Below are 14,814 nucleotides of genomic sequence, written 5' to 3' on the forward strand. Positions count from 1 at the left end.
AGATGTCCCTGCCCCGTGTGCTGAAAGGCACAAGGTCTATCCAGTGGTGGGTTCTGGATCCCGTTGCAACCAGTACAGTGTAGCGGGGCCCGGCATCCACCACATGAACGTGTGCAGCGCACGCATGCGTGCTTACCTCCTGCGACACTCCGCGACACTTCAGCTACTCGGCAGAGCATTGCACAGGCGCCGTACACTCTGTGTGCGGAAGCCCCAAAGAGCTCAAATACCTGGAGCGCGGGTGAGCGGGCGGGCCCTCCAGAGCACCGGAACAGAACGGTACCTGGTTCTTCCAGCAGGCACCGGTACGCACGTACTGGGGTGTACCAGTCGTAACCCACCACTGGGTCTATCCAACTCCTGTGGCAGCGCTCTTGGGAGGGACTTGGTTTTGCAACCATGACAGGGTCTTTAGCATTTCCTCAGCCAGCTTGTTTTGCGTCGGGAAGAAAGTGGGAAATAGCCCTGGGCAACGCCTGCAAAAATGTGGAAAGACTGAGCTGACACCCCATTAATTCCACTGTAGATCCGTCATTTCCATGTGGCTAGGCCTGAGGCTAGAGTTTTCGTCACCGGCGCAATGGAACAAGTAACAGCATGGAGAAGCATTTGCTCTTTGCACCTCCTTAATGTGCATTCAACATTTGCTAGCACAGATTTGGAAGCAAATTCCATTTATTGCCTGCCTTCATATTTTAAGTCAGCGGGAGGAGAATAGTTCTCAATGGGTCTACGACAACTTGCCCCAGCGAACTCACCATGGCCAATTCACCGCGGATCATCTCACCCTAGGACAAGAATTATACTAATATCGAAGAAATAGTCAACAAGAATCGTTAAAGAAAGGATGACAAAGGAGGGACAAAATAAAATGGGAATGACGAAAATTACAATTACTAATTATTTTAAACTATCTGTTAACCCGGCATCGCCCGGGTATTTACAATACAATACAATAGCAGAGCTGGAAGGGACCTTGGAGGTCTTCTATTCCAACCCCCTGCCCATGGGATATTTGTTTATCCCAATCCTGTATTAGACATTCACAAATATCCGGACCAAATGTAATTGGATTTTCCCCCTTACCAGAGGGAACCCCCTTGTGCTGTACTGTGAAGCCGTTATCATTGCAACTCCACTGTGCTGTACAGTAGAAGCCATTTTGCAGTAGAAGCCATTTTAAGGCACAACAGACTGTACCTTAACAGAACACACACCCCGGGCAGTGTTAGTGGTGTCCTACCCCCCCCCCCCACAGTATTTGTTTCCAGAGAGTAAGTCATCTGTGTACCAAGTTTGGTTGAAATTGCTTGAGGCGTTCCAGTTATGTTGGAACACACACACAGCCATTTTTATAGATAGATAGATAATAAAGATAATAGATCATTAACTTCAATTGGAAACACAGAAGGTAGTAGAGCTGTGGGAGCTGGCCCATAGTAAAAAAGAGAAATATAAGCCTCAAAAACGGAACTCTCTTATCTCCTGTATCTCAAGCCTTCTAAACAGGAATATCAGGTTTCGCCAATTTATTTCAGGCCTGTTTTATATTCAAAGCCAGCTCTCCTAGGTAGCAATGCTTGTCTGCCAGATAGCTCACAAGATAGGAGCTTAAAACTTTGCAACAAATTAAAATAATGCCATCTGATGCTAAAGAGCGCTTTTTTAAAAAAAAATTATTTTTTTATTCCAGGGAACCAAAAGTAAATTCTGCAGTAAAATCAACCTAGCTTTTCCCCGGATTCTTAGAATCTCCTTTCTTGGAAGATTTTGAGTGTGCTTTTTTTTTCAAATCATCTTCTATCTCCACAGGAAATTCGGTTATGTGTGCTTTCACGCAGGGGAGGCAAAATCTTTTGGAATAGAAAAGACTGCAGTCCTGGAAAATAAACAGAAAAAAGGAAAATCAACCGGATTAACAAACCTTCATGCCGACAGAGGTGTCTTTGGCCTTGGTCCTCATTTTGAGGATGCTCCGTGGAGAACTGTGAGCAGTATAACTTTGGACAAGCTATGTTTCCCCGAAAATAAGACATGGCCTTATTTTCTTTTGTCCCCCCCCATGGCCTTATTTTCGGGGAGGTCTTATTATTTTTGAGGTGCAGGAGGCGGCAAGCGTGGTCACCTCTTGGCTGCTGATGTGGTGCAGTATTTTCAGGGAGGGCTTATTTTTGGGGAAACAGGGTAGAACTGTTGGTTGGTGACTTCATTTCCCAACAACTACGATCCCCTTCTAAAGAAACCAGACTTGGGTGAACAGTTGGCCTGAGGACTTCTTCATCCAATGCAATTTGTTCCTCTCCAGTTGGGAATGGAGGAAATGGCCTAAATCACTTGTTTTCCAAACTTGACAGCTTTAAGATGGGTAGACTTCAACCAGTGGTGGGTTACAACCGGTAGGCCCCAGTACGCGTGTACTGGTACCAGTGGTGGGTTTCAAATTTTTTTAGAACCTCTTCTGTAGGTGTGGCCTGCTTTGTGGGAGTGGCTTGTCAGCCATGTGACCGGGTGGGAGTGGCTTGCCAGCCATGTGACTAGGTGGGCATGGCCAACTTGTAAAATGTGGTGAAACTCACTTTACAACGCTCTTTCTTTTTTTTTTCTCTCTCTTAAACAGAACTTTTTTATTTTTCTTTAAAAAAAAAACACAAATATGTCATCATTTGTCAATCATTAAGACATTGAAGTACAATTTTTTTGTTGTTGTGTGTGCCCCTCCCTCCCTCCACCCCCCCACCCCCCCTCCTCCTTCCCCCCCCCCGACTTCCCAGAACCCGTACACGGTATGGATTTTTAACTAACACAGTCTAAAATCTATTGAGAAATACAACGCTCTTTCTTAGCAACCAAAATGTTGGCTCAGAAACTGGCATTTGAAGCATGCAAGTCTTAAAGCTGTCAAGTTACAAGACTCTTGCACCCCAATCCTTTAGAAAAAAAAAACCAGGGGTGTTCAAACTTGGCAGCTTTAACATTTGTCGACTTCAACTCCCAGAATTCCTCCTCCAATCATGTTGGCTCAGGAACTCTGGCATTGAAGTGTGCAAGTCTTAAAGCTGTCAAGTTACAAGATCCTTGCACCCCTAACCCTTTAGGAAAAAAAAACCCAGGGGTGTTCAAACTTGACAGCTTTAAGACTTGTGGACTTCAACTCCCAGAATTCCTCCTCTCGCTCTTCATCTTGATGATGTGCGTATGGGCGGGGGGAGGGAGTTGGAACCGGTTCTAAATGGCATTGTAGATTTGTGGAACCTCTTCTATAGAAGAGGTTAGAACTGGCAGGAACCCACCCCTTACCGGTGCCTGCCGGGAGCACCAGGCACCGTTCCGGTACGGTGCTCTGGAGGGCGCACAGGCCCACCCATGCTGCTTCCCGGTATTTGAGGTTTTGGGGGCTTCCACGTACACACATAGAGTATACGGTGCCTGCGCGACACTCCACCAAGCTGCTGGAGCGTCATAGGGGGTAAGTATGCATGCGTGTGCTGCGCACGTTCATGTGGTGGATGCCTGGCCCCGTTGCACCATACCGGTTGCAACAGGATCTGGAACCCACCACTGACTTCAACTCTCAGAATTCCCCAGCCAGCACAGCACAGTTGGCTGAGAATTGAAGTCCATTCACTTTAGGTGTGAGGCAGTGGTGGGTTTCTGCCGGTTCGCACCAGATCGGGAGAACCGGATGGTGAAATTGAGCCAAATCCTGGACTTACAACTTCATTTAGTGACGGTTCAAAGTTACAACGGCATTGAAAAAAGCGACTTATGAACGCTTTTCACACTTAACGACCGTTGCAGCATCCCCATGGTCCTGTGATCAGAATTCAGATACCTTGGCAACTGGTTCATATTTATGATGGTGGCCGCATCCGGGGGTCGCGCAATCCCCTTTTGTAACCTTCTGGCACGCAGTCAATGGGGAAGAAGCCAGATTCGCTTCACAACCATGTTACTCCACAATTGCAATGATTCACTTAACGACAGTGGAAAGAAAAGTCGTCAAACGGGGCAAAACTCAACTCAGCCAATGTTTCGCTTAGCAACGTAAAGCTTGGGCCCAGTGGCGGTCATAAGTCGAGGACTACCTGTCGCTTTTGTTCCAGAGGCAAGCCCCAACAAGTTGTCATTGCCATTTCCCCGAATAGGGCGTTGGTACTTACCTGATACGCCTCTTCTCATAGTGGGGGGAGGAGTATCCAGGATGGGTTTGACCTTATCCTCTCGTGATTGGTTTGAGTCAGATAAGCTCTTTGGGCTCCGCCCCCTGGCAGTGAGCATGCCCAGTTTTATGACGAAGAACTTTCTCCGACTCGTTGCATCATTCACTCCAGACTCTTGATTCAGTTTTTTTGCTTTTATTGTCTTCCAACATCAATAATTAAATAACAATATAAACACTGAACATAACACTTAGTTGTACAAACATAGTCAGGGAGGGACTGGATACTCCTCCCCCCACTATGAGAAGAGGCGTATCAGGTAAGTACCAACGCCCTTTCTCCATAGTGAGGGGGGAGGAGTATCCAGGATGGGACGTACCAAAGCCTGCACGTCCCTAGGGAGGGAGATCCCTGAGGCCATATGTCCCCCTCTCAGGCCTGTTGAGGCACGGGTCCTGCCCTGTGAACCGCCTGCAACACCCTGCGGCCGAACGAGGCCTCTGCCGAGGCAAAGGAGTCCAACTTATAGTTCCTAACAAAGGGAGAGGGGGAAGCCCACGTGGCTGCCCTGCAGATTTCGGCCAGGGATGCTTGTGTGGCCCAGGCCGTGGATGTGGCAGCACTCCGTGTGGAGTGGGCTGTGATATGATTTGGTGTCTGTAACCCCTGCGATTGGTAAGCAGTGGCAATGCAGGTTCGCAACCACCTGCCGATAGTGGTGGAAGTTACCTTATTACCCAGGGATCCTGGTTGGAAGGAGACAAACAGGGCTTCGGATTTCCTGTTTGGCCTGGTTCTCCTGAGGTAAATCCTCAGAGCCCTCCTAACGTCCAGAGTGTGCCACTTCCTCTCCAATGGGTGAGAAGGGTCTGGACAGAAGTTGGGCAAAATCAGTTCCTGGGCCCGATGGAAGCAGGAGCACACCTTGGGAATGAAGGATGGATCCAGCCGTAACACCACCCTATCTTGGTGAAAGACACAGAGATCCTCCCTGGTGGACAGCGCCTGCAGTTCGGATATCCGCCTGGCGGAAGTGATGGCCACCAGGAAAGCCACCTTCAGGGTCAGGAACTTAAGGGAAACTGTTTGTAATGGCTCAAATGGGGCGCCCGTTAGAGCGTCCAATACCCTGTGTAAATCCCAGGAAGGGTACCTGTGTACCGTAGGTGGTCTGAGGTTGGAGGCCCCCTTAAGGAATTGCCTGACCATGGGGTGGTGCGTCAGGCTCTGGTTTCTGCCACACAGGAGAACTGATGAGATGGCTGAGACCTGTCTCCTAATTGTGTTAGGAGCTAACCCTCTATCCAGGCCCGCCTGGAGGAAGTCCAGAACCTGAGGCACCGTAGCCTGGATGGGGTTGAACCCCCGGGAGTTGCACCAAGAGTCAAAGGCCCGCCAAGTGGAGCCATAGATGCGCTCTGTGGAGGGCCTGCGGGCGGCCTGGATAGTCCTTATCACCCTGGGGGAGAAGAGGTCTTTCCTCAGGATGCTCCGCTCAACCGCCAAGCGGTCAACTGGAGCCATTGAGGATCCGGGTGCTCCAGCGCCCCCTGGCTGAGGGAGATCCTCTCCTGGGGAATTCTCCAGGGCCTCTCCACTGACAGAGACTGGAGATCTGCAAACCAAGGCCTCCGGGGCCAATGAGGAGCCAACAGAACCACTTCCGCCCCCTCCTGAAGGATCTTCCGTATGACCCTGGGAATCAGGGGCAAGGGAGGAAAGGCATACAAAAGACCCCTGGGCCATGAGCTCCGCAGAGCGTCCGTCCCTTCCGCCCCCCGTGTCCGGTACCTGGAGAAGAACCTCGGGAGCTGAGTGTTGAGGGGAGTGGCGAACAGATCGACTTCCGGGCGCCCGAAGCGCTCGGCCACCTCCTCGAATATCGCAGGCTGTAGCCTCCACTCTGAGTTGTCCACCTCGGCCCGGCTGAGCCAGTCGGCCCTGGTGTTGTCCACCCCCGCTATGTGTTCTGCCCTCAAAGACCGGAGGTTCCTTTCGGCCCACTGACCCAGACGTTTGGCCTCCTTCATGAGGGCCCTTGATCTTGTCCCCCCCTGTCTGTTTATGTGAGCCTTGGTGGTGATATTGTCTGTGAGGACTAATATGTGCTGGCCCCTGACCGAATTCTGGAACCGTAACAGAGCCAGGCGGACCGCCCTGAGCTCCAACCAGTTTATGTTGTGAGTCCCTTCCGCCTGAGTCCACTCTCCTTGCGCCATCTGAGCCAGCAGATGGGCACCCCACCCACTCAGACTGGCGTCCGTCGTTACCGTCAAGCGGTCTGGTGTCCAGAAGGTTTCGCCCTTTGTGATCGCTGGGGATGTCCACCAAGCCAGGGAGCGGGAGACGTCTAGCGGGAGAAGTACCTTGGTCTGCGAACAGCTCGTGCGTCTTCGCTGGAACGGCAAGAGGAACCATTGGAGATCTCTGGTGTGGAGGCGAGCCCACGGGACGATGCCAATGGCGGAGACCATGGTGCCTAGTAGTTTAGACAGAGTGGCTAGGGACACCTTGCGCTTTCTGGCTATCGAGGAGGCTAGCTGTCTAAGCGCTATCTGTCTGTCGGGTGACAGGAAGACCATGCCCGCCTGGGTGTCTATTCTGGCTCCTAGGTGAATCAGACTAGTAGAGGGGTGGAGGTGACTCTTGGCTAGGTTCACTGTAAACCCATGGTCCCTCAGGACTGTCATGGTGATGTCTAGGTCTTGCAGAGCGCCCCTAAAGGAAGATGACTGCAGGAGCAGATCATCCAGGTAACATTGGATGCGCACCGGGACCTGTCTCAGGTGCGCTGCCAGCGCTGCCATTACCTTTGTGAATACCCTCGGGGCCGAAGACAGCCCGAAGGGGAGGGCCCGGTACTGATAGTGATGACCCATGTAGCAGAACCTGAGGTACCTACGGTGATCCTGGGCAATGGGGATGTGCAGATAGGCCTCAGTGAGGTCTATGGAAGTGAGAAAGTCTCCTTGTCTAACCCCCTCCAAGATAGAGTGTAGGGAGTGCATCTTGAACCTCCTATAGCGAATGGAACGGTTCAGGCGTTTCAAGTCAAGGATCGCTCTCCAGCCCCCAGAGGCCTTGGGGATGACAAACAGGATGGAATAGTGCCCCTGACCCTGTTGCTCTGGAGGCACTGGCTGGATCGCCCGGATCTCCAACAGGTGTTGGATGGCTTCCTGCATCAGCAGCCTCCGGGTCGGGTTCTTAGAAACCGGACATATCCGGAAGAAGCTCGGGGGACTGGAAAGAAATTCGAGTGAAAGGCCATGCCTGATGGTCTTCTGCACCCATCTGTCAGAGGAGGTGAGGTCCCAGCGGTCAGCGAAGTGCGCTAAGCACCCCCCAATGGGGAGAGTGCTGGACCTAGCTTTAATATTTGCGGAAGGAGCGCCCCCCTCCGCCTCCTCCGCCCCCTCGAAAGGGCCGCTTCTGTTGCCTGCCTCTTTGCTGTCTGTCTGGGTACCTCTGTCTAGCAGGGAATCCCCCTTGATACTGCCTGCCTCCTGAGAAACCTGCCTCTGACCCCCTAAGGAAGTCCTGACCCCGAAAGAAGGAACCAGAGTCCTGACCCCGGGAGTAGGAGCGTCTGGGGTATGGAGTTGACCTGAAGCTGCCTTTCTTCTGGGCAGTGGCGAGGACCTTCCTCTTGTCCTTGTTCTCAACCAGGAACCGGTCCAGAGCCGAGCCAAAGAGGGAGTCCCCTGTGAAGGGGGCTGAAGCCAGGCGCCACTTGTGACGAACCTCCACCTGCCACTGTCGAAGCCACAGCAGCCTGCGTGATGCCACCGACGATGCGATCGCCCTGGAAGCGAATCTGGCTGCAGCCAGGGTGGCATCCGATGAGAACTGGATGGCCGCTGCCAGCCTGTTGATGTCCTGATGTGACCGGGCATCTGCTATGGGGGTGCGTTGCTGTAGCTCCTGCAGCCACAGCAAGGAAGATCTGATGATGAAAGAGGCTGTGGTGGATGCTTTCACCGCCCAGGCCGCTGCTAAATGGCCCCTCTGCAAGGTGAGGTCTGCCTTCTTGTCCTCCGCCTTCAAGGCATCCTCTGGCTCCCCAGGCATGTTGGTGGATGTATGAAGAGCCACGATTGGATCATCTATGGTGGGCTGTGCAAGTAGCTTAGCCAGCTCTTGGTCCACATTGAAGAACATCCTGTCTGAAGAGGAGGGTGATGGGCCCTTTGTAGGAGATGCCCATTGGCGCCTTATCAGGCCTAGGAAGGTCTTGGGCGTAGGAACAGTGTCTGCCTCGATGGCCTGCTCATCAAAGATGTTCTCTGCTGAGAGGCCCTGGCGTTGGGGTGTGGCCTCCGCTGCTCTGTTGCCTAGCTTGACCGTTGCCTTGGCCTTGAAGAGCAGGGACTCAAACAGTGAGGGCTGGAACAACCCAGTGAATGTGGGTTTAGGAGGAGGCATGCCTTCATCCTCTGATAGCTTGAGTTCTCTGATCTCGCCTTCCTCACTTTCATTGTCACTGTCCTCCTGGGATGAATCTGAGGAGCTGTGAATCTCTTCCTCCTGGGCCTCTGGGAATTCAGGGGCCCTGGGGGTGGGGGGGAGGGGGCCCCCCTGAGGCTGTGGCTGCTGGAATGCTGCAGCCATGTATTGCTGAAAGGCCTGCATCATTAATTCTTGGAAGTTGGGGGCTCCTGTGGGAGGCGCTGGGTTGGGGCTGAAGCCCCCCTGAGCAGGGGGGGGGCTGCCCAAAAGGGGAAAGCCAGTAGGCAAGGCTGCCCCCACAGTAGGGGTGATAGGGGATTGCCACCCCTGAGTGGAGCCCCAAAGCCCCGAGGTGTCTATAGGGATCCTTGTTGGCAGGGCTGGATTCTCCCCTGAGCCTCCGCTGGATAAGGGAGTGCCTGAATTTTCCCCCCCTTTGCCTGGGGCGTTCTGATGGCTGGCTGCTTGGTTGCAAAGTCTCTCTAAAGCCTTATGCCTCCTCCGCTCGTATTTAGAGGGCTTGGGGGGCTTGTGACCCCTCCCTTCCTCTGGATCTGCCCTGGGGGAAAGGTGCTTGGTTTTGCATTTAGCCTTTCCTCTTCCCCCCCCTCCTCGGGCAGTCTCTGGGGAAGCCACTGACCTGGGTGCTTGTTCTTCTGCCCCTCCGGTGGGGCTGCAGTCCCTGCTTGCAACTGCCTGGGATTCTCCTTCCTGGTAGTTGCTGGGCGCCGCCATTTTGGACCACGTGGGTCCTCCCGGCTTCAAAATGGCGCCGACCGGCTTGCAAAGGGGCGCGAAATTTAAAAGTGCCTGAAGCGAGGCTTGAGCTCCTGAGAGCTTGCCACGTGCGCTCCCAGCCGGATTCTCTTCCTCCTGCCTCTCCTCCGATGCCGCTGTGGCCAGGAACAGCTTCTTCGGCTTCCTCACGATCCTCTGGCCACGTGGAGGCAGCGCGGGCGCTCCAGGGCGTTTGAAAGCCCTGGTTCCTCGCTCAACCCTTGAGGGGAGCAACGGAGCGCTCCAGCGACTTACAAGCCTCAGCGGTTGGGGCTGCCTGCTAGAGGCTTTTGCCCTTTCTCCTGCTGCCTGGTCAAGCTCCTCACTGAGAGACTTCGGATCTCCTCAGTGTCCAGGGCAGCCTGCCGCCCCAGGGGGGCTAGTGGCAGTTCCAATCTTGCAGGAGGAGGCTGTGTATAAAGCAGGGAGGCAAACTCGACGGATCCAAATGAATTTTCCTAGTAAATTCCTGGAGCTCTCGAATGAGCAACTTCTCACGAAGGTTTTGAGTCAGAAAACTGGGCATGCTCACTGCCAGGGGGCGGAGCCCAAAGTGGCGGTCATAAGTCGAGGACTACCTGTCGCTTTTGTTCCAGAGGCAAGCCCCAACAAGTTGTCATTGCCATTTCCCCGAATAACTTTAGTTTCCTCCTTTTTGAGAAAGGGAGATGAGGAAAGAAATGGCTCGTGAATCATTCTTCTGACCACATCCTGGCCCAGAATCTGGGGGCGAATGGAAAGTGGGAAGGAAAGCTGCTTGCACAACTTGGGAAAACCGCTCCTCTCTGACAGCCCTCACAGCAGGTCACAATCTCTGGCGGTTTCTGATCACATCTGAGGCAATGTGTGCGTACTCAGAGCAACTCACGCAGGCCTTCTGGGCAAGAAAGAGGCACAGAAGGAAGACTCAGCATGAAGAGACCATCCTGGGAGGATCTGGACGTCTTCTGAAGGGGGCTTGCCGTAGAAACAAGGACCAGAACCCTGCTTTGGGCCAGTGGAAGCACCCTCTGAGCCCAGCAAGCAAACTCCAGCTCAGCTCTTGCTGTGCTGGTACAAAATTCTCCGTCGTCTTTAATTCTTCAGGAGAAATTAAGAGAGTAGGACAGTGATTTTGTCGTCGCATGCTGAATGCAATGCATGTGCAACTCCCTGTGTCCCCCCCCTGCATGTGCACGTGCCCCCCCCCAGTGCTCCTCCCCTCCCTCATCCATTTTTGGCTTCCAAGTTGGTGCAGGCGGCTTTCCAGGCCTAAAACGAGGCGCGGGGGAGCCTCGCACACTGCCCTTCTGCCCCATCTTGGCTTTCAGGTTGGTGTAGGAGGCCTTCCAGGCCCAAAACGGGGCGCGGGGGGACTGCGCATGCTCCCCCGCCCCGTTTTGGGCCTGGAAAGCCTTCTGCACCAACCTAGAGGCCAAAATGGGGTGCGGGGACACTACGCGAGACCCCCAAAAGGCAATGCATGCGCCCAATCGCCCACATATGCATGGCAGAGACCCCAAGACCAATTGGCTGGTGGGAGGCATACATGCATGCCCAGGGGAGCTGGGCTGGGGCAACAGCTGGCTTGCCCGCAGAGAGGGCCCTGCATGCCACAGGTTCGCCATCACGGGAGTAGGAGATCAAAGGATTCCTCCTCATGCCTTCGCAATCTACCACTTTCCGGAACTCGGGACGGACAAAAAGTACTTTAAACTCCACATCTATCTCTCTACCTACTCACACCTCCATCTATCCACCCATCCATCTCTGTTCTACAAGACCTGAATCTTTGCAGCCATGCAGAGTCCACCCTGTTCCATCAGAATGGAAGAGAACGAAGTGAGAACGTATTTAATCCCACCCACTCTTGATTTTTTTCTTCTTCCAGAGTGTCTTTTAGTGTCTTCTGAAGAAAGTGGGTCCAATATTCACAAAATAACTGGACTTGGGCAGTGGTGAAATGCATTTTTTTCACTACTGGTTCTGTAGGCATGGCAGGGGAAGGATACTGCAAAATCTCCATTCCTTCTGCACTCCAGGGGAAGGATACTGCAAAATCTCCATTCCCTCCCCACTCCAGGGGAAGGATACTGTAAAATCTCCATTCCCTCCCCACTCCAGGGGAAGGATACTGCAAAATCTCCATTCCTTCTCCACTCCAGGGGAAGGATACTGCAAAATCCCCATTCCCTCCCCACTCCAGGGGAAGGATACTGCAAAATCTCCATTCCTTCCCCACTCCAGGGAAAGGATACTGCAAAATCCCCATTCTCTCCCCAACTCCTAGGGGAAGAAAATTGCAAAACCTCCATTCCCATTCCACTCCAGGGGAAGGTTACTGCAAAATCCCCATTCCCTCCCTTACTCCTGGGAGAAAGATACCGCATAATCCCCATTCCCTCCCCACTCCAGGGGAAGGATACTGCAAAATCTCCATTCCTTCCCCACTCCAGGGGAAGGATACTGCAAAATCTCCATTCCCTCCCCTCTCCAGGGGAAGGATACTGCAAAATCCCCATTCCCTCCCCACTCTAGGGGAAGGATACTGCAAAATCTCCATTCCCTCCCCACTCCAGGGGAAGGATACTGCAAAATCTCCATTCCCTCCCCACTCCAGGGGAAGGATACTGCAAAATCTCCATTCCTTCCCCACTCCAGGGGAAGGATACTGCAAAATCCCCATTCTCTCCCCAACTCCTAGGGGAAGAAAATTGCAAAATCCCCATTCCCTCCCCACTCTAGGGGAAGCTTACTGCAAAATCCCCATTCTCTCCCTACTCCTGGGAGAAGGATACCGCAAAATCCCCATTCCCACTCCACTCTGGGGCCAGCCAGAGGTGGTATGTGCCGGTTCTCCGAACTACTCAAAATGTCCGCTAGCAGCGGTTCTCCAGAACCTGTCAGAACCTGCTGAATTTCACCCCTGGATTTTTTTTTGGGGGGGGGGCACTGAGAGGTATAGCAACTGTGCCAGACTGTTGAATCTCATCTCCTGCGCCTGGCCACCCAAAGGAGTGGAGGCAAACCCTGAATGGTGAGTGGCTGGGACAGAGGGTGTGTGTGCATCGGTGTGGGTGGATGGGTGTAATCATTTAGTAACGCTCCAGAGCCACGCATTACATTCGGTATATTCACAGTGTAACATTCACTTCTATAATAAGCTTGGCTGTGCCTCAATTCCTCACTGGCACTTTGTCAACAGTTTATTCATTTAAATCAATGTTTTTCTAACTTGCTAACTTTAAGATGCATGGACTTCAGCTCCTTGAATTCTTACAAATTGCTAAGTTCGAAAGCTACTGGTTTAAGTACAGAGGTTAAGTACAATTGAAAATGTGAAGTGAATTAAGATACTATCTGGACTACAAGGTCAGCGGGGGAGACTCACACTCTGGACTACATGGCATATTGCCCATAACTTTCAATCAGGGACAACCATTAAAAAAGCCTCAATGACTGTACAGCCTAATTTGGGGACATCAAACAATTCTACAGAGCAGCGCAAATGTTGCTGGTCCAAAATAAATCGTGGTAAGAAGACTCTGCCTGGGCTGTACCAACCCACACGGCCACTAGGGGGCACCAAAGCTAATTTTCAGGACATCTCCCCCCCCCCCAGCTTTTCTATACAGACAGTCCTTGACTTATGACCACAATTCAGACCAAACTTTCTGTTGGTAAGCGAGACCTTAGTGAAGTGAGTTTTGCCCCATTTTATGGCCTTTCTTGCCACAGTCGTTAAGTGAATCGCTGCGGTTAGTAAGCCAGCAGCCCAGTTAGCAGTCCGTGCTGTTGTAACTTTGAACCGTCACTAAACAAACTGTTGTAAGTCGAGGGCTACGTTGGCACAATCTGGTTGCCAAGTGCCCAAACTTAGACCCTGTGACCGCAGGGACGCTGCGGCTGTCGTAAGTGTGAAGACTGGTCATAAGTCCGTTTTTTTCCACAGCCACCGTAACTTTGAACTGTCACTTGTACAGATTAACAGAGTTGGAAGGGACCTTATAGGTCATCTAGTCCAACCCCCCCCCCCACTCAAGCAGGAGACCCTATACCAGTGATGGTTAACTTTTTTTGGATCGCATGCCAAAAATAGGAGTGCGAGGGGGGGGTTGTGCGTGGGCGTGCCACCCCCATAATGCTATGCGCATGATCTCCCCATGTGCCTGTGTGCGCAACCCCCCTCCCATGCTTTTGGCCTGCGATGGACCCATTTTTCGCCCTCCCCAGGCTGAAGAGGCTATCTAGGAGCCTGGGAAGGGCGAAAACAGCCGGAGAGCGAAAAATTCCGGAGAACAAAAAACGGCTCCGGAGAGCAAAAAACGGCCCAACGCACAAACCGGAAGTCCGTTCCCGAACTTCCAGTTTGCAAGTTGCGTGGTTTTTCGCCCTCCGAAGGCTTCAAGAAAGTCTCCGGATAGTGAAAAATGGCCGAAAAAGAAGGCCGAAGACAGCTGGCCAGTGTGCGCGCTGGAGCTGACAGGGCAATGCCTCGCGTGCCCTGAGAAACGGCTCCCCGTGCCACAGGTTTGCGATTACGGCCCTATATCATTTCTGACCAATGGCGGCCCAATCTCTTCTCGAAAGTCTCGAGTGACGAAGCTCCCATGAATGAAGGGCTGTTAGGCCGAGGACCCCTAGCAATGAAGCAGGGTAGCTGAAAGTTATTTCGACCCCGGTGACAATTGTCTACTCTCCTTTAAAAATAACGGAGGCCTCGAGTCCCGACTCTGGAATGACGAGTATTTGGAATTCAGAAAAGCTGGCTGACCCTCTCGATCCCGTTGCCAGGAGGTCACTTATGAAGACAGACCCCAGCGACAGACGTCCAGAGGAATCACATGATACTTACTGGCCCAGCACACACCCGTTTGTGACACCGACTACACCGCGCGCCAAGGATGAGGAATCTGTCCTTGTCTGGGGTGAACGGGTCGTTCATAACATAACAGTCTTCCAGGAGGCTGTAAAAAAAAAAATTTGCAACTGAACCGAACTGAACTCAATTCAGTTTTGGTCGCCACGATGTAGAAAAGATGTGGAGACTCTAGAAAGAGTGCAGAGAAGAGCAACAAAGAGGATTAGGGGACGATTGGAGGCTAAAACATATGAGGAACGATTGCAGGAACTGGGTGTGTCTAGTTTAATGCAAAGAAGGACTAGGGGAGACATGATAGCAGCGCATTTTTTTTGCAGTTCCGCTGGTGTTATTGCAGGAAGCTGCAATTTCTTTATGTGTTTTATAACATTCTTGGATATTATTATATACTTTATTCATTAACATTCAATAATACTAATAATCCTCCAAGGAGAAAGAGAGAGAGAGTGTGTGTGTGTGTCTATCTGTATAGTGTGTGTATAGTGTGCATCTCAAGGGTAGCATTTCCTGGGGGGCCAGAAGAAGCCTGGACGTGTCTCTTAGGTTTCTGCTCCCACTGCCCCTTCC

At 52.3% G+C, this 14,814-nt stretch overlaps 2 protein-coding genes across 2 annotated transcripts in view; both read right to left on the reverse strand.

The window, feature by feature from the left end:
* Window positions 1–1,676: 1,676 nt before the first annotated feature.
* CDPF1 (cysteine rich DPF motif domain containing 1) overlaps window positions 1,677–14,814 on the reverse strand; it is a 29,005-nt gene continuing 15,867 nt past the window's right edge. The window contains exons 3-4 of the mRNA XM_087722237.1: window positions 14,221–14,332; window positions 1,677–1,879 (exon numbers count right to left, since the gene is read on the reverse strand). Coding sequence (XP_087578363.1) covers window positions 1,727–1,879; window positions 14,221–14,332 — 265 coding nt within the window. The 3' untranslated portion in view covers window positions 1,677–1,726. The remainder of the gene's footprint in view (window positions 1,880–14,220; window positions 14,333–14,814) is intronic.
* Window positions 1,916–8,723, reverse strand: LOC148044182 (uncharacterized). Its single transcript, XM_087722478.1, is given in 3 exon segments — window positions 1,916–1,985; window positions 5,952–7,954; window positions 7,956–8,723. Coding segments are annotated over 3 exon segments (2,703 nt in total). The 5' UTR covers window positions 8,586–8,723.

Source organism: Thamnophis sirtalis, unplaced genomic scaffold (genome assembly GCF_051295495.1).
Source record: "Thamnophis sirtalis isolate CommonGarterSnake01/CBP01778 unplaced genomic scaffold, rThaSir2_p1.2 scaffold_9, whole genome shotgun sequence".
Lineage (NCBI taxonomy): Eukaryota > Metazoa > Chordata > Lepidosauria > Squamata > Natricidae > Thamnophis > Thamnophis sirtalis.